The sequence below is a fragment of the Fulmarus glacialis genome, unplaced genomic scaffold, assembly GCF_000690835.1.
Source record: "Fulmarus glacialis isolate BGI_N327 unplaced genomic scaffold, ASM69083v1 scaffold45661, whole genome shotgun sequence".
In the NCBI taxonomy this organism is placed as follows: Eukaryota; Metazoa; Chordata; class Aves; order Procellariiformes; family Procellariidae; genus Fulmarus; species Fulmarus glacialis.
In genome coordinates, this window is record NW_009194289.1 from 52969 (window position 1) to 75470 (window position 22502).

General features: G+C 43.3%; 1 protein-coding gene across 1 annotated transcript; it reads left to right on the plus strand.

Annotated features, from left to right (window-relative positions):
• Positions 1-363: 363 nt before the first annotated feature.
• On the plus strand, positions 364-22250 carry CCBE1 (collagen and calcium binding EGF domains 1; the record flags this gene model as incomplete). The annotated part of the gene is made up of 9 exons (XM_009587712.1): positions 364-416; positions 5937-6071; positions 6841-6978; positions 12838-12944; positions 18141-18261; positions 20177-20316; positions 20409-20444; positions 21001-21036; positions 22017-22250. Coding segments are annotated over 9 exons (1000 nt in total), but the record flags the coding sequence as incomplete, so codon positions are not given.
• Between the last annotated feature and the right edge of the window lie 252 nt (positions 22251-22502).

Genomic DNA, 22502 nt, shown 5'->3' on the forward strand with positions numbered 1-22502 from the left:
TCACCGTATCATGAAAATTATGACCTGAGTTGTGTATATGGACAGCACCGAGGTGTGCTGCATCCTTTCAACACAAGGGAGCAGGGTTTTCAGAAACTATTTGAGATGTTGAGTGGGTCAGCGTTGGGGTACCCAGCCCCAGGCTCCTGAGGCAGCTGGCTATGCTGTCATTTAAAATGCCTCATGGACTGAGTGGTGAGTTTCCGTGTTGTATTCTTTAATGCTGAGACACCTCCAACTGCAAAGCTCAGGATCCTCATCTTGTTTAGTTCATCATGATCTACCCGTGACTGTTTTTAAAGGCAGCACCAACCTTTAGAGAATACATTTATTTATTCATTTATTTATTTTATTGTTTTTCAGGAAAAAATGCTGTAAGGGTTATAAGTTTGTTCTTGGACAGTGCATCCCTGAAGGTATGTGATTTCACTGTTCTTACCCCTCGTGTCCCCATGCATTTGTCTTTCCCTGTTTGCCCTGTTCTCTGCACTGCTGGTTTGGAAGAGCATCCTGATATAACCGCAGGCTCGGCCGTATCTCATGTGTCAGTGGGGGAACTGTTTCCAAGAAATTGTTGGGAAAATAAAAAGATCAGCATCTTCCAAAAGTTTCGCTTAGCATGCCAAGCTTTAATCCTCCCCTAAGTACACGTGGCTGCACAGATCTTGTACCATGACCTGTTGCAAACAGCGGGACGCATTCTGCTCTTGGCTAGGTACACAGGAGCCCTCTGTGCACCCAGGAGCACACCTTTCCTGGCTGATGGCTTTCACCATGTACCCCTTGGATCTGGCACAGCCCATTTGGCTTGTAAGTGCACGGGGAGTGGGTGACTTGGTGAGTTAGTCCTGCTTTAATTACCTATTTCCTGAAGACGTCAGCAAGAGGAAAGCATCACCAAACAGTGTCTCTCTTCCACCACCTCTCCTGGTTGTGGGCACAGCTTCCTTGTCACCGGGGGTAGAGGGAGACGGGGAATTATTCGGGGTAGTTCATGCAGTAGCAAAAAGGGAACGATCCCCTCCTGGCAGAGGGGAGCTGCCCATATGCTTTGCAAAGGCAGCACTGGGGTCCCAATGCTCAGAGGTTGCTGCAACGAGATCTCATTTAGGAAAAGGCTGAGTTCTGCCTGCCTTAACCTTGGCAAAGGCCTCTGTTGGGTCTACCCAGCTGATGGCTTCACTGAGCAGTAGCAATGTAACTTCTTCAGTTGCTCCCACGCTTTGCCTGATTTGGATGAAATTGGCTCTGAAGTTGTAGGAGAAGAGGAACTGTCAGGCAGAAGCAAATGGCCAGAGACGATGAGCCGATAAACCTTGTTTGCTGCAAAAAGCAGGTTAAAAAGTTGGTATATGGTAACACATCCTTCTATTTGATGACATGTGGAAAGCCTCAAGTTGACGTGAGAGTTTTCCCAGTTTGGGATGGTGATGTTTTGAAAAGAAAAATGACAAATTAACATACTGGAGAGAGACAGCTGGTTTTTGAGTTACAGTCTCCAGCCAACAGGGATTATAACCCAAACTCTGATTCTGCTGCTTTGGTTTTTTAATTTGTATCTTCTTTGTTGCTGGCTGGAAACACTAGAACACTGGTTGCAAAAAAAGAAAAAAAGAAGGAAAAAAAGAAAAGAAAAAACCCCACATCTTCTTAAAACAGGAATTGCACGTTTGCTGCTTCCTTGCGAAGAAACGGCTCTCAGTGCCAGCCCAAGCCCCGGGGAGCTGGGTAGGGTTTGGGTGAAATCGATGCTCACAAGGAGTTCCTCGTCCCGTGGTTTTGCAGTGAGTTTTGTCTTGGGGTGTGTAACCTGCGATAACAGCTCCAGTGCAAGATGGACACTTGGAGGAGGCAGTTGTGCTGTGTTGTACAAGGTGGTTGTGTGCGTAGGAGGCAGAAGCCCTGAATCCTTTTGGGGTGGAAAGAAACCAGGACTCTACAGTCTGGCCTCCAGCTTTCGTATGGATTGTAACAATTTTATACACTGGTTATTCACTAAATTTAATGGATACAGCAGGAGAAGTAATAGGAGCAAAAATAAAATGAGAGCCATGGCAGTATGTTATTTTAGGCTTCTAATTTTCATCTCTTGAGGTTTTAGGTGATCGTGAAAGCAGCTTTTATTATGTACCCACTGACTGTGCTTAATCCTGTCTATTAAGTGCATCTCAGTAACCTGAGAGTTTCTGCCACTAATTGAATTTCTCTGCTGGCTGTGGCTTCTCTCCCTTTGTATCTCCATTCCCCCTTTTTCAACTCAATCTGTATTTTGCCTTGAACTTCAGAGGCCACAGCAATTGCTATAACATCTGAGATGATCTTGGACTGTTGGTATAGGGATGAGAAACATGATTCAGTGAAGCACTCGTTTCACTTACTCTGTTACAAGACATCACTTGGCTTTTCACACATTGTTTTGGCATAATCTTGACAGAGTAGCTGTATGAAATGCATATCTCGACACAGGCACATAAATACATTACAGATGTGAGTTTATTAGAGCACATCTGCACCTTTTAATCCAGTACTGGCAAGTCAAAGCCGTGAGAAGTAGTTCCAGTCCTGTCTTCTCCGTGATTTAGCAGTGGCTGCAGGGAGGAGGGTTGGGAGAGGGATAGAGCCTCCCTTGTCCACCCTCTTACAGCTGCCTCAGGAAGACACTGATCTCCTTCTTGGACAGCAGACTTTAAACAGACTCTTTACCATGTCCATCTTTGGTTTCTGTCCTGTTATTTCTCATCTGCCCTTGAAAAGCAACAGAAATCAGTGCAGTCCTGTATGAGTCCATGCCCCCAGGTTCTGCATTTCATTTGCTTTGGACTCACCTTCTCTCTCTGGGTTTCAGCTGCAGGAGCAGGGAGCAATGATCCTCAGGAAACATCGAGAGGAGTTTGCTTGGTGTGTCTGATTCCTCCTGTAGCATCTCTTCCTGCTCCACCTGACCAGCAAAGCAGGTCACAGAAGAGCTCTTTTCTCCTGAATGATCTCCTTCTCCTTTGCTTTGGAGACTCACAGCTCCCACCAGGTCCTGTCTCATGGCATCACCAAGAGTAAATCAGGGACAGATGTAGTCTGAAGGAGCTTCTTTTGGAGAGCACCCTCCCTACCACTGGTTTTTATTTGAGTTTCTTGTCCGTGGATTAAATCAGAGCAAAATATTCTACAAGAGGCAAACATTATTCAGATCTGCTCTTTCCTCACTAATGCTATTTCAGAAATTTCCTTGCTACAACTTTCCATGCTGCACTGTCATTCCTGAGTTCATTGAAATATACATAGAGACATTTGTTATTCTGCTTTGTTTTTTTGTACTTTCCTAAAGCCTGGAAGAACCTGATCCTCACCGTATGGCTTTGATTCATCCTCAAACCACATTTCTTAGGCTGAGCTGGCAGACAAGGGGCTTGAACGTGGGAGGGCATGCGCATCCTCCGTTCTGCAGAGCACACGGAAGTGGTGCAGCAGCTTTTGTCCAATTTCATCCCAGTTGTGAGGACTGTTCCTGAGGATGTCGTGCTACCTGGGACCAAAGCCCTGGAGATGCACAGCTCTGTGACGTGGGACTTGCCCACAGCCATTTTGTGATTTGGGTTGACTGTGTAGGAACCACCAGCAGGGAGATTTCCACCTCCAGGACCCTTCCCTAGCTTTGTATGAAAGTAAACGAAGCAATGGTCTTGATGGAGCTCTGCTAAGGTAGATGTGAAAACCATATTTAAAGACTAGTTACATGAAATATGGCAAAAGAGAGATGATTAAAAAGAACTGGCGTTGTTTAGTCTAGAGAAGAGGAGGCTGAGGGGAGACGTGATAACAGTTTTTAGGTATGTGAAAACTTGCTGCAAGGGAGAAAGTAAACTGTTCTTTACGGCCAAGAAGAAGAGGACAAAAATAATGGGCTTAAATGGCTATAACGGGAGTTTGGATTAGATATGAGTAAAAAGCTTTCTATCTGCAAGGATATTTATTCTTGGGAATAGACTGAATGGTGGGGCATCTCCATCCCCTAGGGATTTCTAGGTACAGGGTGGAAGATGGTCCCTTCCAGTGCTATTTTTTATGATTTTTTTAGGGCACATCTATTCATGGAAGCACAGGCAGGACAGAGCTCGTTTTGCTTCTGCTTTGAATAGGCTGAACATGGCACAGGCCAAATCCAGCACTGCGTGGGCATGCTGGCTAAGGAGCAGGCATGTTCACCTCAGTGCTGGGCGTACTAACTTGTTCTCCGTCTGATTTTATTTCAGTGGAAAATGAAAATCGCAACCGTGCCCAGGAAAAACACCACTTTGCTTTATATTTGGGACTGTTTACTAGTGCCAAATGTAACGGGAGCTTACAACGCTAGCATCACCTAAAAAGCCCAAACTATCCCCCAGGCTGACTGTGTTTGAAGGCAAGAGCCATGTTCTCGCTTGTGCAAGGCTCTGCACTGTTCGACCCTGGTTACTGCTGGGGGTCCTGGCACTGCCATTCACTGCCACAGCACGGCGGGCAGACTTCAAGAGTTAAAATCAACACAACTGTGAAGTAAGAAGGAAAGAAAGGATGCCTGCTATTCAAAAGGTGACAAGCACAAGGGATGTTTGGCACCATTACAATAGCATTTTTTGGTCTAAGGGGCTCTAGAGTGACGTACAGGAGCTTGTTAAGGCTCATTTGGTGCTTTTCTGTACCTTGGCACACTGTCACTTTTAGCCCAGTGCTACACATGTGCTCTATATACTTTGTACAGCAAATGTGGTTTCACTTGCTTTACCATCTATTAGTTCATTTTAATTGTTTGGAAAAATCATTGTACCCAAAGATGTCTGCTAGTCATTAGTGTGAGTCAATAATGAGTTTGGGTTTTAATTATTTTATACTGTCTATATGGAAACACAATGCATTGCTGAGAACTCAGTTAAAACACTTAAGTTTGGTTTAGATGTATTTGGTCTGGAGCAGGGACAGGTTATTTCTGCTGTGGCCCCCAGTACCCAGTCACTGTAGGGTCACAGTTACAACCGTGTGTGCTGGATGATGTTCCCCTGAAATGATCACAGAAACTGCCACGTTGGCATAAACCCCAGCCTTCAGAATTTGCCTGAGCTGGTTTTGAGACTAGATGCTGCTTCAGCTCCTTTTTTCTCCCGGCAAATGTTCCCCATGACGCTGCAAAGCCCTTGCACCCACGGCCGGGGGCTGCCCATCTGCCCCCAGCCCTGCCACCAGCCTGATGCCAGGGGCAGGGACACGGGTCAGACCCTGTTTTGCTCTGGTCTCCGTTCCCTGGACTGCAGCTCTGCTGCTACATAGCAGTGAAATCAGAAGCAGATTCACCCTCCTTCGGGTTTCAAACGGGGACTTCAGACAGTTTTCTGGGATTTCACTGACAAGTGCGGCCAGCAACTTACCATACCCTAATCTTCACATTGCGATTATTAAGAGTGATGATGGTTTCGTAACAATGTGTTCTTTGCTAGAAGGGTTGTATCTGGCTTTGAACAATTATTGTGCGATTTTAATTAACTTTTCCTTATGATATACTTTCTGCCCAGATTTGGCAGTTAGCCTCACAGCGTTTCACAGCATTTTGCTTAGGAAATGGTGCTATCAGCACTTAAAAATTTGTGGAAGAAAACAGCAAAAAGCTTTTAGGTAATTTAATATTTCTCTGAGAAGAATTCTTAAATTCTGCAAACTGGAGAAGTGCCCCTTGCTTAAAATACAACTTCAAGAAATAATCTAACTACTGTAAAGCTGTAATTAGCAATTACAATTTTAGCATAATTCTTTGCTTATGTCTTATGAATGTTTTATTTCTAGGTTTCTTCAATCCTCAAAAACAATGTAACTTGACTTTATTACTTAGCAGAGAAGTGAAATATTTCCTGTCATAGTATCACCCAGCTACTGCCATTGGTATTTTCTTAACCACATTTTTCTCTCCGTAGACTATGATGTCTGTGCCGAAGCTCCTTGCGAACAGCAGTGCACAGATAACTTTGGGCGAGTCTTATGCACTTGCTACCCTGGGTACCGCTATGATCGAGAGAGGCACAGGAACAGAGAGAAGCCTTATTGCCTGGGTGGGTAGAAGTGCATGTTGAGCTCATCGCTGGTTAACGGTGTGTCCTGCTCCCTCAGGTCTTTTAGGAGTCAGTTTAGATCTGAAAACTTTATTATTCTCTTTGCTATTACAGAATAAATGTGGGGTTTAACCACATTTGTGAAGGATTGATTCCCAGAACGAAGAGATCTAAATCCCCCTGAAATTATTAGGAGGTAGTACCTAAACCAAGACATATGCACCCAAACACTTTGAAGTCTTGGGCTGATGTAATTTTCCCTTTATTAATTCCTCCTGCACGTTTTTAGTCATATCTGGGGTTTTAGCCTGAGACGAGGGACATGATTCTAAGAGTAAACCTCGAAGCACTATAACCACACCTAATTATGAAAATAAATCCTTGGGTTTTGATTCAGAGGGCCAGTATCTAATTCCGGACTGATCACTTACATGTGGTCCTTGTGTGGCTAGTCCCCCCTGATTCAATAGTCCTGCCCTGCCTGGTTTGCTGTGCCAGGGAGCCAAGATTTGCAGGATCGAGCTTTGCTTGGAAACTTTTCAGTGCAAAGAAACTGTCACCCGGTGTTCACCGATAAAATGCCGGGCGTGTTGACAATAACAACAATAGTGTAGTTTGCACAGAGCTCCGGCCCAAAGCACCAGCAGTGCTGCAATTACTCATTTATTTAACTACAAAATCTCCCAATACCTTTAAAGGAAGTCTTTTATTGTATTTGAGGTCTGAAACCTCCAGCTTTAGGACGTTTTCAGCTCTTGCTTCTCTCCAGATATCGACGAGTGTGCCACGAGCAATGGGACGCTGTGCTCTCAGATCTGTATTAACACCATGGGCAGCTACAGGTGCGAGTGTCACGAAGGCTATACCCGGGAGGAGGATGGCAAGACATGCACCAAAGGAGATAAAGGTATATGCTAGTGGGGGGTAGCAGTCGTGGGCCAAAGTGCCGTCTAAACGGTTGATCTGTTGTAAAGAGGAACTGCTCCCTACGCTATACTTGGAGCTGGAGGTCTGAAGCTGGGATGCAGGTGATGACCCTGGAGACCCCGGGTTGTTCACGAGTCACCCAAGCGCCTGTGGAGCCGTCCTGCCGTTGGCTCTCCTCCTCTCTGGTTTATGAGCTGCACACACAGAGCAGTAAATCAGTAGTCACATCTGTAAAGAAAGAGCACAAGTACACTGAAGGATGTGGAAAGCATCTCCCCCCAGAGAGGCAGAGTGGGTGATCAGTGAAACTTGCCGTTACAGCTTTGGTTAGACCATTTCTCCTTGATCCAACTGCTAAAAACCATATTTTGCTCCCGTACCAACCTGGATTATACCTAGTTTGCAGTCCAGAGCTCAGGAGACATAGGGAAAAAAAATTGCCAGATGCTGACCCTTATAAGCCTTCATTAATTGCATGTGTTAATTAAATTAATTTCAGTGAGTTTGATTTGTATTTACATGCCGACATCTGAGGTTAGCAAATGGCCCTGGGTTGGGTGGTTAGTGCCTCTGGGCACTCAGACCCTCAGAAAAGGTGTGCCTGGGAATTCCACACGTGTTTCAAGCGTTGCTTAAATCAGTTGCTAAATTATGTTGAGTAACAGTGAATTCTGCTGACCTGCAATTAGTTTGTGTGTCTCGTGACTGCGGTCAGATTTTTTTCTTTTTTTTAAGAAAGTAATATGTGATGGGAAAGGGGTAAAAGTGAGGTCTTGTTCTGGCTTTTTACTGTTGGTTTCAAAGTATATATGTGTGCTGTGTATAAATAATTTTAAAGTTTTTGACCTCATCCCAGTTATTAAATTACAGCGTTTAGAGTACTGCAGATTAAATACTGATATCACAATTTAAAAAGAAAGGAGGAAGAAAATAACCTGTGCTCTGGGGAGGAAAAAAACCTCTTTTGATGAATGGTGACTTACCATAGGTTCATCAATTAATGCCTGAACACATGTATCATTGGGTGCTCCAAATCCCACTGGATGGCCAGAACAATTTATAATTTTGATTTTCCTTTGAAAATGTGTAACTGGAGCCACTCCATTAACTTTAATTGTTCCTTGTAGTTTTAAAATGTTTTTTTTTTCCTTATAAGTGTGGGGACGTCATAAAGGAAAGATGTATAACCTATATAATCCCCTTGCAAATAGGTTTTTTAGTTAACTTTTCCTCTGGCTAGTTCAAATTTCCTGACAGGGTAATGCCCAAAGCATTCAGGATAACCGAACAGTCAAAATATTCAAGGCTGTGGAAATAATTCTAATATTTGAAAAAAACCAAATTTACACTGAACGTACACGGCACATAAAAATGTTAGTTCCAGTAATCTAGAATGAAATACCCCCATCTCTCAAAACATTTCCCAAATCAGCTGTATGAAGCAGAGAAAGACACTTTTTGCTCTGTTACACTGCTGTACTCCAAGTTAATGTTACTAATTGCCAGACCTCTGGTGCAAATGAAGGAGGAGTTGGTCATCGCTATTTCACAGGACTTGCGTCCATAACTCATCCCAAAGAAAATCAAGGTTTTTGGCAGCTGCGAGGAACCGGCTGTGGCGACGCACCACCCCGTGGTCAGCCCCAGCCCTGCACCGCATCCGTGCTGGAATGACTTCCTAATAAACAGATGATTTGCTTTTCATGGTAATTTGATTTTAAAATTTAGTGAGAGACACATGAAAACACACGTATCCCTCTCCAGCTTTAACCATGTTGCATGTTTCCCGGGGGATTATTAGTCACGTTTTCATCGTGCCATGCCTGAAGGCTGCAATCCAGGCACTTTTCTGGCTCTGGAAGTGGGCTTCACTGAGAGCTTTGGGTTTGTGAGTGGGGTACAAGAATAGGGAGCATTTTTCCCGCATCCGCAGTCATGTTGCATTTGACGGAGACAATACAGCTACCCGCGCTGAAGTAGGCAAATGAAACCATCTCAGCAGGCTGAGCCCAGATAATACAACACAGATGATCAACTCAACAGTCTCCATGTGAAGACCGCCCGCGGCACAGCTCCCTGCAGAGCTCTCCCCCGCCAGCATCTCCTTCTCTTCCAGCATCAGCAAGAGAGAGTCTTCGAGCACATGCAAAGAAAACACATTGCTCCGCTGAGCAGATCTCTTATCGATAGGCGCCGCGGGGCTCACCGGTGTCTCGCCGAGATGAAAGGACCCCCGTCAGGACAGCAACGTCACGCGTGAGCCAGACTTCATGCTTTGGAAAGCCTTCATAAAATGGGGTTGGTTTAAGCCTTCTCAAAATAATTTTCGTTTCCTGGTGTAGGCCTGTGCAATAGAAACAGGCTAAGTGCCTTGCTCAGTGCTGGCCAAACTGACCCTGGTAGGTGACCTTCGTATCTGCACCGCGCGTGGGTGGCTCCGTCGAATTGCTTCCTGCCCCCTCTGGCCTGTCCTAGGTGGCTTCTGGCTTTATCCATGCTTTATTCTGGCTTTATTCATAGTTTGGTCCTGATACAGGATCGGATAGGGGTAGAATGAATGTTTGATGGATGACTCCTTCCCTGGGCAAATCATCACCTCTCTCTGGTATGAGTTAGGGGGATTCCACCTCTCTCGGGGGACACAGCTCACGCTTGCTTATGTGACGCTGTTGGATTTCTTCCTCCAACAAGTCAATCCAACTGGATTTGCAGAAATCTCACTGGTATGATATTTCCCAAACATCAGCTGACCCCCCCACACATTCATCTCCATGGATTGTTACAGCCCTGTTTTATCTACACTTGTCAGCCCCGTGTACCACATCCTTCTGGAAGATAAACTGGATTTTATAATGAAATGCGAGGCCAAATTCACCGCTTCTTAATCTGCATGTAATTCCACTGATTCTAGTGGGATTGCATTAGGTTTCAAATAGCAGAGGCTCTGGCAGTTTCTCCCTATGACTGTATGTTGCTTTCAGCAACATTTCTTAACACAATGTGTGCACGTTATGAGGGAACTCATTTGGTAAGATAGCTATTAAAAGAAATTTTGGTTAAGATTAGTACAAAACCCAAACTTTATTGGAGTTTGAAAAAAAAGGCATTTTTTCTAATGGCTCTATATATGTGCATCTGTAAATCCTGCACAGGTCCAAAAATGGACATGTCAAAACACTGATTTTTTTAAAGGAAGCTGAAAAATTGGAGAAGAAGAAAGAACTCTGTGAGAGAGCCACAATACTGACTTGTGGTCAAGAGAAAACTTATAGAAATACCAAGAGGTGTCTTGATTAAAGCATATCAATTCCTTATTAAGGGAGAAAAACCCTGTGTTCTGCAGATTCTTTTATCTATCAGAAAAAGACTTATAGGCAAAGAGGCTTTGGAAGAAGTCAAAGGCAAAATTATTAGCCTTAGAAATACAGCAGTGGGGAAACCAGCGGATGCTGTGTATTCGGGTATCTTCACACAAAGGCTGCAGTCCCTCTGGGAGGTGTTGTGGCCAAATAGTCTTGGAGCCAGCATAGCTGCAATTTGGTGGAATTCTATTATGTGTTACGTAGAGTACATCGGAAAACCCCAAGTAGTACCTTTTGGCCTTAAATCTTTGAGCCATCTGAACACCGTACAGAAAGCTGTTCAGGTATGATCAAGCTGTGTGCTATCAGAAAAGGCTGGGAAGAGCTGCATGCTTACTGCCATAAAAATGCTAAATAAAATAAAGAGGAATATCATGGGTTATTGTAATGCCAAAGAACGCTGCTGTGGGAGCAGGCAGTTGATGAGTGGGGAAAACCCCCAAGCCTTTGCCTCCTGATCTATCAGTTCACCGCTAATACCAATGTCTTACTGCTGCTGGTCATTCCAGCATCTTGCCCTTGCAGCCCTCACCTACCTGACTGGGAGATAAGAGAAATAAACCTGTCATAGAATCATGGAATCATAGAATACCAGGTTGGAAGGGACCTCAAGGATCATCTGGTCCAACCTTGGCAAAAGCACGGTCTAGACAAGATGGCCCAGCACCCTGTCCAATGTTGGGGAATCCACCACTTCCCTGGGGAGATTATTCCAATGGCTGATTGTTCCCATTGTGAAAAATTTTCCTTTTGTGTCCAACCAGAATCTCCCCAGGAGTAACTTGTACCCATTACCCCTCATCTTTTCCGTGTGACTCCTTGTAAAAAGGGAGTCTCCATCTTCTTTGTAGCCACCCTTTAAATACTGGAACATGATAAGGTCTCCCCTAAGCCTTCTTTTCTCAATGCTGAACAAACCCAGGCTTCCCAGTCCTTCGATCCTCTTTGTGGCCCTTCTCTGGGCCCTCTCCACCTGTCCACATCTTTTTTGCCTAGCGGGGACCAAAACTGAACACAGTATTCCAGGTGTGGCCTGACAAGCGTAGAGTGGGATAATGACTTCTCTATCTCTGCTGGTGATGCCCTTGTTGATGCAACCCAGCATCCTGCTGGCTTTCTTTGCTGCAGCAGCACACTGTTCACTCCTATTGAGCTTGTTGTCCACCAGGACCCCCAGGTCCCTTTCCATAGAGCTGCTCCCCAGTCAGGTAGATCCCAGCCTGTGCTGCACTCCTGGATTGTCTTCTAAAAGCAGGCATACCTGATGTGGCATTATATCCAATGGACTAAGCATACTGAAAATCAGTTTTTCCTAAATTTGTGCAATGGTGGTGCATAGATGACCATCTGATGGGTGCAGTGTTCCTTATTGGACCCTGCAAACATTTAAAGTCAAGTACCACATAATATCTTCAGTATTAGAAAGTTTTTATTTAAAATGCTGCAGATGTTTTCAAAATCAATACACATTTTTGAAAAGATGAAGGGCATTAAAGCGTGTGTCCAGGTGAGAAGTATAATATAATAGCTAAGCGCATTGCAGTTGATACTTCTTAAAGATTTTGGCTTTAACCAGGAGCACCTGCAGCGTTTTTCCATTACAGGACATGCTCTGAATGGTCAGTGTTCAAACGTGTCCAGTAACCCTTCCAGGTAACATCGTACAAGGCCACACATCATATGCAGGGCCTCAATACACTTGATGCTTCTCAGCAACTATAAATGAAAGGAAAAAAGCTCACCTAGAGTTTGCCAGTATGTGTCACCCTGTGTTTCGGAAATGACATTTCTTGTTAAGTGGACATCTGTTAAAACAGTGCTTGTTTTGTTTGCAATGCAGAAGTGCTTCACTGTGTATGAGAATGGGAAAAGAACAAAAAATAACATTTGCGATATCTCTTACAGTTTGAATCATTTAATGGATTCCTGAAAAGATCCCATTCATGCGTAGTATCAACAGGTGTGACCCTTTCTCTTGTGTGGATTTAAATCCCTGTCATTAATCTCAATCCCCATCTCTGCTCAGGCTGATTCCATCACATGGAATAACCAGCGATGATGAAGAGCACTCTGTGAAAAGTGAATTAAATAACCATATTGTGAGGGATTTTACTGTAATTTATAGCATATGAAACTTTGCCCTTCAGGGGACTGTAAATCAGTTCAGATCTGTAGGGTTACTCTACCCTACACACAAAGATAAAAGAAGGGGTGTAAACTTTTTCAGATATTAAAAAAAGAAATTCTTTGGGGACTGTTAAGTGGAAACAGCTGCTTTAAAAATGAGCTCAGAACTGTCCCTGCAAAGTTTCTCAGCCTTACATAACAATTCACAGTTGAAGATTAATAATGGCAAGATTCTCTCTTCTTTTCACAGGCTGGGGAAATGTAATAACCTTCAAGTTGCTTTTGCAATCATTTTATGAATTTCTTTGCTTTGGATTTTTATATTTGTATTGGAAACTGATTTCTTTCAGCTGGGCTTCCTGAGAAATCTGAAAATGTGGCAAAATCGGGGACATGCTGTGCCTCTTGTAAGGAATTTCATCAAATAAAGCAGACGGTTTTACAACTGAAGCAAAAGGTACGAATATTGATCAGTCATGTCTTTACCAGACCTGCATGTTTTATGACAACTAAGGTTAAATTTAACTGTTTGGAGCTGTCACTGCCATGTGGCTCTTGTGCCCATAAAGATGATGGCAACATATTTTAAAATCATCTAGGAATAGCATCTCTTAATTTTGCTTCTGTATTGCTGTAAGCAGATTGCTAACCAAGCTCGTGGAGCTGCATTACCAAGCTCGTGGTAACAGAGTCTGGCAAACACCCATCCCAGTCTGAGCCCAGGTTTCTTGGCAATCAGTGTAGGCCTCAGCTGTTCATTCATTCTGAATGCACAGGATTTTGAACTTGATCCACCTTTAGTGTATGCAAGTGCAAGACATTCTGCAGATGTGTGAATGTGGGAGAACATGATTTTGCATTAATAGGGTGCTGATACAGGATTCTTGCCAAATAGGAGGTGTGTGGCTGAACAAAAACATCACTAGTAGATATATTAGCTTTGATTTTTTTAAGAAGAAAAACCCCTCAGCCCCAACCTTTTTTGTTTTCACCTGTGTCCTTACAAGTAGAAAATAATACACTTAACTTCCCCTGGCCTTTAATTGCTCCTATATGGGATCTCCTTTTGCACTTGGGTAGGATTGAAATAACCCAGAGACCCCGCCCAGGATTTGGAGAGCCAAGTGCAGGGGTGCAGGTGTAATGCCTTTTCTGGTGACACCTTTGAACATTCCAGTTCTCTGAAATGGAAATGTTCTGCAGGAATATTCTCAGCAATGCATGTTGACAGGCTGTAATTATTTCACCCAGGGTGCTCATTTAATTTCATTGTGTCAAAACACAATCTGGTATATTCACTTGTTGCCTTTAATGTAATTCAATGTAATTCATTCCATGTCATTTATATTAGGAAAAAAGAAATCTGCTTCACTAAAATGAAATACAGTGAGATTTCAGATACTCTTTATGACAAAAATCTCATAATGTCCTATTTTCCTTCTGAATCAATATGAAGATAAATATGGAAGTGACAGAATTTCATGTGTGATGGAAGTTGTCGTTTTCAAACAAACGGTAGCAAACAGGTTAAAAAAGTATCCGTGCTTTTAAGTGGCTGTTTGTCCAGCCACAGTCCATGATGCTGACCAGGCTCACAGTGACCCCCAGGAAGGGATCTGGGCTCACACTGTTGGCCAGGTCGTTTGCTGCAAGAATTGATGGAAACCAATGGCCTTAATTAATGGGAAGTTTTCTGTGTCTAACTTCCACTGTTAGGTGCCTGCATTCAAAACTCACTCCTGGAAAACTAACACCATCTGTTGTTCAGAAGCCAAACTGAGCAGCTCACTCTTGCCTCATAGCTAAGTCCTGTCATGGTCCATAGCCTAAATATTCCCCAAGTATCCTCCTAGTGCGACTTGATCTATCTGGCATCCACCGAGGGAGCCCATTGAGTTGTGCCTCACACAGGCACAGCTGGAAGAGATGGTCCCCTGATACTCTCAGTATTTTTCACCCCACAGAGAGGAGAGCTTTTGTCCATGCTGAGAGGAGATCTGGCCTCATGCTGCTTCTCTGCCCAGGGAGACATGAATCCTCATGCTTCACCAGCTGCTCCCCATGGACAAGTTCTTCTGGGGAGTCATCTCTCAACATCTGTGGTTGAAGTTGTTCTGTTTTGCACAGAAAAATTCATTTCTGTCTGCCAGAGAGAGAGTTTATGGGAATGAGTCTTCAGTTTTGTGGTTAAGGCTTTCAGATTTTATGAACTTTATGCAAAATTATGTTTATTGGAAGAGCCTGTGAAGTATCCAATCCAGCAAACCCTACAACTGGGAATTGGGGTACACTTCTGGAAGTGGGAGGTGTGGGTTTGTGTCTCCTTAGGAAAGGACAGGGTGAACTTAAGTCCTGCTACGTCTGGTGATGGCACCAATACCTTTTTGGAGGATTGCAACATCCATTCCAGATACAGGACAGAGTAGTTCTAGGATCAGGAACAGAAAGTCACCTTGCATGGTCATCCAGTGGGATACACTGTCCCAATATACCAGAGGGCTGTGGGCAGTCCTACGCTGATCTTCGACCTTGCTGGAAGGAAGAAGAGCAGAAAGCTGGAAAACTAGGGGAAATATATCTGACACACAGCCAACAATTTAAAAAAATCAAGTAAGCAGTTCAGCACTTGGAGTTGGGGCATTGCTGGATCCTACTGCACGGATTTGTTTAAACGTCTTAATTAGAAAGCCATGTTCCACATCACTCCTATCAAGCACTGTCAAAGTCATCTAAACCACAGATCTCCTAGAAACTACCCAAAACTCCAGATGCAGCATGCAACACAACATATGGGAGTCTTGTTTCTAGTACTGTCTTTCTTTAAAATTTACCCTTGCTAATATTTGCATGCATATGGGGAAAAAAATATTTTCCAAGGGCCATTAAGATTTGGAGCTGTGGATAGAGAAAGCCAAGGTCACTCTGGACCAGGATCCTGGTTCAGTTAAAAGGTGAAACAGAAATTAGGCCAGTGAGCATAGCCAATGCCTAAGAGGATGTGAGTCAACATCAGAAACACATGGTTTGGCCCCAGTGTATGTAACAACCATTTTCTGGCCAGAAGATATCAAAGAGCAGTGAGCTAGACCAGAGCCTGGGTATTTTGGCACTCCCAGTGTATGCTTCAAGTCCAGCTGACTCAGTGGGGAAGCATGTGTAGATCCTTTCACAGCAGCTATGTTAATTTTTTTTAACTTACTAAGTTGTTAAAACAGCCTTGCTGGCAGGAACAAGTCAATATTTAAGCCACAGAACAGAATACACTTCCAAATCCTCTTCATGATGAGACTTCTCCACTAAAGGCACCTTTTTACTCCAGCCTGGCCATTTGCAATATAACCTAGAGAGTATTCATGGCAGGGACTATATACTACGTGACGTCTATTTATCAGCTGGGATAGCAATAGATCCCCAAAATAGGATCTGGTCAGAAATTTAAGTACAAGCTCTAAAGAGGACATCAATTAATCTGTCACTCGACTGTGGCCACCCCTAAGGAGAAACACTCACTGATGACACTGAAAATATTCTCACAAAAACTGCACGAAAAATATAATGCTCTCAGGTAGTCATAGGTTTTAACTCTGTGTCTCGGTTTTAGCATGGCAGCGTTGGCATGGCAGAGCCCTTGGTTGATTTGTGTCACATAATGGAAGTTTTGCAACAGGGTGGTCCTTGCAACGTTCCATTCGTATCCAGATAGGACCCTGCTCTGGACGCACCTCCGGGAAATAAAACTTTGCAGTGTGCTGACCAGAGCCGGCCAGTGGACCTCCTCGTGCTGGTCCCTGGCCAATGTGGCTATGAGAGCCCCCAGCTACTGAATTTTCCTCTTCAGCCCCAGGTGCAAGGTACTGTGACCCATGGAATAGCCCTTTATCTTCAGCAGTCCCACGCTTTGGTCTGTGCTGCAATGGCTGGGTTGTTGGCTGAGAAAGCTGCAGGGTCATTGTTAAACAATGGAGATGTTTTTCTTTGGAAAACCAAAGATGACAGCCCACCCCAAAGCAGTAGGCATGCTGGATCCCCATTTTCTGTGTGAGCAGATTCATAGGAATAAGCACACAAGAAACATCCTGTGGGGCTTCTGTGAAGTGCTGACCTCATCCAGCCACTGATTTGTGTGGGGGTGGAGTGAATCTACCAAATTCTTGTAAGACTTACATCATGTCGCTTAGTTTGCCTTTACTGCAGTCATCTTGTCTTTGGAACAGCAATGCTCTCCAAAACCTGAGTCACAAATGGTCAATAAATCCTTGTATTTCTGTCATCATGGTGTTTCAGAAATGCCACCAGGAACTGCCTCAGCATTTCTGACTTTTTTTTTTCCTCACTTTTGCTTCCTTCAGAACTGTTCTGTGTATCCAACCCCGAACTGCAAGCAGCACTGGCTGCCCTTAAAGTGCATTCTTTAACTAATAACTTGTTTGCCAAAAGAAATTTGCCCAATTATACTATGTACTGCAAGTGCATAGCATTATTTTTTTCTGTGCTTTACAAACATTAGGTTTGCACTAAGGGCAGGAGGGTGTATATCAAATAATTACAGTAACAAGTAGGAGTCTTGAGAACAGTCCAATGCAGGGATTCCAAATAGCTGATTAAAAGCATTGTCAGATAGCAGGAGTCATCATGTATTTTATTTAATGCAGCTCTCCCATGCAAATGTTGCAGAATGCAACATCAAATTATCCAGTGAGCCAAATTCATTCAGGGCAGCAACAAAGCTGACCCAGGAATAGATCTGCCCTGGTATTGCTGGAATAGCTTTTCAGTTCTGTTTGGCAGAGCAAAATTCCCAACTCTACATTCAGCCACTCACCACTAATAAACTTCTTTTCTCGCTGAAGACCAGCCTCCTGGCTTGTCATCACCCCTCAGCTGTCTCTGGAGAGACTAAACATTTGCTGAATAATTCTAAATATGTTTAATTATTAAATATATTCAGTTGGAGAAAATTAATGTTTAATGGATAATTAAACATCTGATGTACTGGATAATGGCATTTTAAACCATAGTGTGCAATTATTCTTACATTCCCACTTACTTTAGCTTTGTGTGTCTATGCAGAACAGATCCAGATGTCTGTTGTGTTAAGTAGCATGGTTACAGGCCAGTTAGGGTCTTGTGCAGCAATTGAGAACTTAAATTGAGCAAATGTTGTCCTGAGAAAGGGCAGTAAAAGAATAGAGGAAAATTCAAATAAGGAAAATTCAAATAAGGAAAAACAGGTTTCTTGAGAAGATCCAAGCAGTTATGAGGCTTAAGTTTTTGACAACTTGTTGCTGTATATCTCCTGAATTTCTCCTATCTTCCATTTGGATTGACTTGCAGTATTTCCATGGTGACTTGAAAGGTGAACAGCCTCACAGGAAACATCAGGGTGGCTAGTTCCAGGGAAAGGAAAGTACCAGAATGAATAAATGCCTTAAAATCAAATGCTGCCATGTTTTTCATGTCCATAGTTGAAAAAAAATCCAGTTGGCCAGCTTAGGAGTAACTGCTGTCATAGGCTTCAACACAGTCACGTTTTTTTTCTGATTATTTCAATGAAGTATTTAAATATGCTGTTTGTCCACATGAAAGCTTAACCAAGAATGTAATTTATTCAGCTGAATGATGAAGAGCTTACAGTGATTTTTGGTTTTGGCAGGTTGCTTTGCTACCAAATAATGCTGCTGATCTTAGCAAGCAAATCACTGGTGAAAAAGTGCTTGCATCTAATGCATATCTCCCAGGCCCCCCAGGGCAGCCTGGCCAACAAGGCCCTCCAGGTAAGATACAGACCAGAGGGATGTGAATATGCAATAGTGCCATGAGTAAAAATGATAAGCTTCAATCTTTCAGTGTGATAAGATTTCATGTGTTTCATATTTTGATTGTTATTATTGTATTTGCGTTTGTGCTAAATTTTAAAACTTTCTGGTCATTGTGGTCAGCCTCTGCCAACTGTCTAACATCATCCATTGTGTTCCTTGGCGTGCAAGCTGTGTTTGTCCTGTATGTGTTAAATTTTTCCCTCTCCCTGGGATATCTCACCTGCTTCAGTTGTCATTTCCTGTATTTTAACTCTGTCTTAAAACACTCTCCATTTCATTTCAGGAATACCTATTGCTTTAGCTCACTGTCATTACTAGAGCAGAAAATGTGCTTTCAGTTTGAGGGGGTTTGTGCCAACTGTTTTATTTTTCCTCGTCTGGTTCTGCAAGGATTCATTTGTTCGTTTTATGTGTGTTCCAGATTCAAAGAAATCTGAAAAGAAAAGTAAAACTCCACTCACACCTTCTTTGCTAACGTATAGGTTGAAACAATAAGAAAAGCAGAGAGTTCCTAAAACTCTAAACTTAAGCCAAACACCTTGCAGCCTGCAGCCAGTGATGCTAAAAATTTTGCAAACTCTGAATGCAGATCTAATTTTGGGTTAGCAATAAATCCAAGGAATTTTAGCATTGTGCTGGGTTTCAGGAAGATTCTTACAGAGATATTCTTTACAAGGTTTGATTTACTCCCTACTGAACTGCCCCCCCATTTACCCCACTTTTGCAGTCTTGCTTTGGTTTTTGAGTCTTTATCTCATTTTCTTGGAGGATGAGTATCTTCAGTCTTCAGTATATCATAAGTGCAAGGACAATGTGGTTAGAGATTCTGCGTCAGACTCTGAACTGTACAGTGCGTCGCCTTGCAATCTCTCTAACGTAGGCCTGACTCTGCAGGTCTTCCATCTGGTTTCCCCATGACTGAGCTGTCCAAGGTACTGTAGAATTGTGTATTCTGCTTGAAAACCATCCCTGCTCATCTCCTCCTCTACCCTGCCGTTAGCAACAGTGCGGCTGGGTCTTCAGGAGGAGTCCGAGACGTTCATCACTGAACTTGATTTTACTCCTTTTGAAAACCCTAACTGTACATATTCTGTCCAACTTTTTACTCTCTGCCTTTCATTTTCTATGTCTTTCACATGCCTTCAGTATGAAGAAAAGTGCTTTCCCCTCTAATTATAAAGCAATTCAGCTAGTGACACTTTCATGGTCTTTATTTTGTGCAACTGTTGTTTCAGGTGCCTGATTTTCTATTTTGCTTTTCATAGTGTTTCTCTTGAGCTAAACATATGCTTTGTTGCCTGTGCGCTTCCTTGTCTGCTGAACATTGTCTGCTGAACTAGCAGAAGCTGAAAAGGATATAAAGCAAAATGGAAGAACAGAGCCTTTTTTGCCCCTAACACACTGGCTACTGTACTGGGCAAAAGAGAGGTGCAACCCACCACTGAAGAGGGCTTGCTTCTGTGCCAGTCGTGTAGATGCCTTCGACCCAACGTTCCCATGAGTTTTCTGAGGCCTTCTTTCTATGAGATGTTTCTCAGATGTGACTTGTTCTTTTCTTCTTTGTGTGAAAATGAGGCATTTCTGCTTTTCTTTTCATTCCCAGTCTGTGTCCCTAACCACCTGGCAGTGGCAGTCTTGGCTTCTTTGTATACACAAGGTTTAATTGTTTTGTGAAGATCTCTTGTACTCACTGTGACAAGGAGTAATGTTGTCTCAGACGACCGCTGTGTTGGTTGTGTTTTTGTGGATTTGGGTGTATTAAGGCAACCGGTCCATTGGGTGGTTCAAAAAATGGTCAGTCCCCACTGCTTGCACTGATGAAGTGTTCTGAAAGCTTTCCCTGGCAGGTAACCTTTGCTGTCGATTGCAGGGGCTCCAGGACCAAAAGGGAGTCAAGGAGTTCCTGGGTCACCTGGACCTCCTGGACAGCCAGGCCCTCGTGGATCAATGGGACCTATGGGCCCATCTCCAGACATATCACATATTAAGCAGGGCAGACGGGGCCCCGTGGTCAGTATTCGCACCTCCCATCATGCACTGCATAATTGGTCTTAGCTCCACAACCTCTCACGTCCTTGTGAACACCTTCTTTTCTCTTGCAGGGCCCACCAGGAGCCCCGGGGAGAGATGGTAGCAAGGTGAGGAGAGGTACTGTTTTCCATAACGTGGGCACATGCACATGTGAAGTGCAAGCTTGCTAGAAAGACCCTCTACAGGCTTGCAGTCACACCCTTCTACCATCTCATCTCCTTTGCTAAGCTGAAAATGTCCTGTTGTCCTATCCCTTCATGTCTTTCTTCTGCGATTTTGTGCTTGCCATTCATTAAGTCTTGCAAATATCCCTGCCAGGCTATCTGTCAAGCAGCCTCCTTTCCTTTCTCTGCAGCTCTTTTGGCTTTTCCATGAAGAAATGTTGATTTAGCCCATTTCATTAGGCTGCTCTTTTGTGCATTTCTTCTGTTAACTGGTTTGCTTATTACTGTCTAGGAGAAATATCAGAAATGCCCAACTCTGCTCCCACTAGAATCAGCAGCAATTCCCTTGCATTTCTCCTTCACTTTCTTTTGTTTTTCCGAGTAAGCGTAAGTTGATAATTCTTGATCTGGGGACAGTAAGTAAGGGAGTCTGCAAAGGCAAACTGTGATTTTTTCATTTCCTTTAGTCACAAATTAACTGAGGTGGTATTGATTACAGGGGGAGCGAGGAGCACCAGGACCAAAGGGGATACCTGTAAGTATTGCTCACAAGAGGAATTTCCACAACAGAGTGATGTTGACTACTAACAACAGGTCAGCCAAAAGGAAAAAAAAACTCTCCTGCGTCAAGAGCACTATGAAAGATACTTTACATGCACAAAAAATGTTATCGGAAAGAAAGTAATTACCTGTTTTCATCCAAGTGTTTTTGCCTACACACCTCCTCCCTTGCTGAGTGTGACACTGAAGGCAGTAAGGGCACGCTGCCCTCAACAGTGGTGGGACATCCTCAGAAGGCAGTAGCATGACTTCCCATGCAGAGAGCTGGTTAGTACAGTTCAGCCACCGTTCCTAATGGGAGTTGGATCCCTGGAACCTTTTAAAATCGTGCCCCTCATCTCTCTCTGGGATTTGGGAAGCTATAGGCTTTAAGCAAGTCATCAGGAGAAGGATGAGTATTTACAATCTGGTTTCAGGTGAAATTGTTTAAAAATGTATCTTCTCATTGGTGGAATGGATTTTTAAGAGTGTTTCCAGTGGGGTGTCCTCAGTATTAAACAGTGTACTTTACTGTGTGAAGTTAGCTAAAAAGAAATTATGATTTTCTAAAATCAGATAAAACCAGATGGATACTCTCTGCATTGTAATAACCAATATATTTAGTAAGTGATGAACAGCAGCAAGGTTACCATGTTGAAAATAACAGCATTCTTGAGAACCTTTTTAAAATACACCCATGAGGTGTCAAGATACTCGTAGGAGGCAAATACGGCAAAAGAATTGTTAAGTAATAAAAGGGCTGAGCATCTTGTAAATGTAAGCTCTGTCTGCAAAAACATTTGCCTTCTTTTGAAAACTGTTTCCTGAGCAGGTTGATTCAAAAAGAGATCGTTAACTTTTGGCAATTGATATGAAGCAGTATTTTACTGAGTTATCCTGCATGAGTAATTATATCAACCTGTGTGAAAACCGTAAGAGTGGATTATTATTAATGACCGTGCCTTGTGACTGCAGGGCCCGCCAGGTTCATTTGATTTCCTATTGCTGATGATGGCAGACATCAGAAATGACATCGCTGAGCTGCAAGAGAGAGTGTTTGGACACAGGACTCATTCATCAACAGAGGAGTTTCCATTACCTCAGGAATTTACAAACTATCATGACACAGTAGATTTTGGATCTGGAGAAGACTACAAACCACGGGCAGCACCCAGAGACTCCAGGATACAGAAGGCAGCCCATCCATAGCTACGCCTACTGAAAAATAGAGCCCCTTTAGAGTTGTTCAATATAAAAATGCACTGACAATGTTAAAAAAAAAAAAAAAAATTATTTCCCAGTTTTCTCTCTGCTTTTCCCCAACCATGCTGCTTGTACTGTAGCTTTCCTGGTTCATGGTAGCCTCCTTGCAGTAATTCCATACCATCAGGCCTGCACTGTGCATTGTACCTAGACTATCAAGAAAACCTTCTTAGTATATAATATGATTAAGGCATGCTT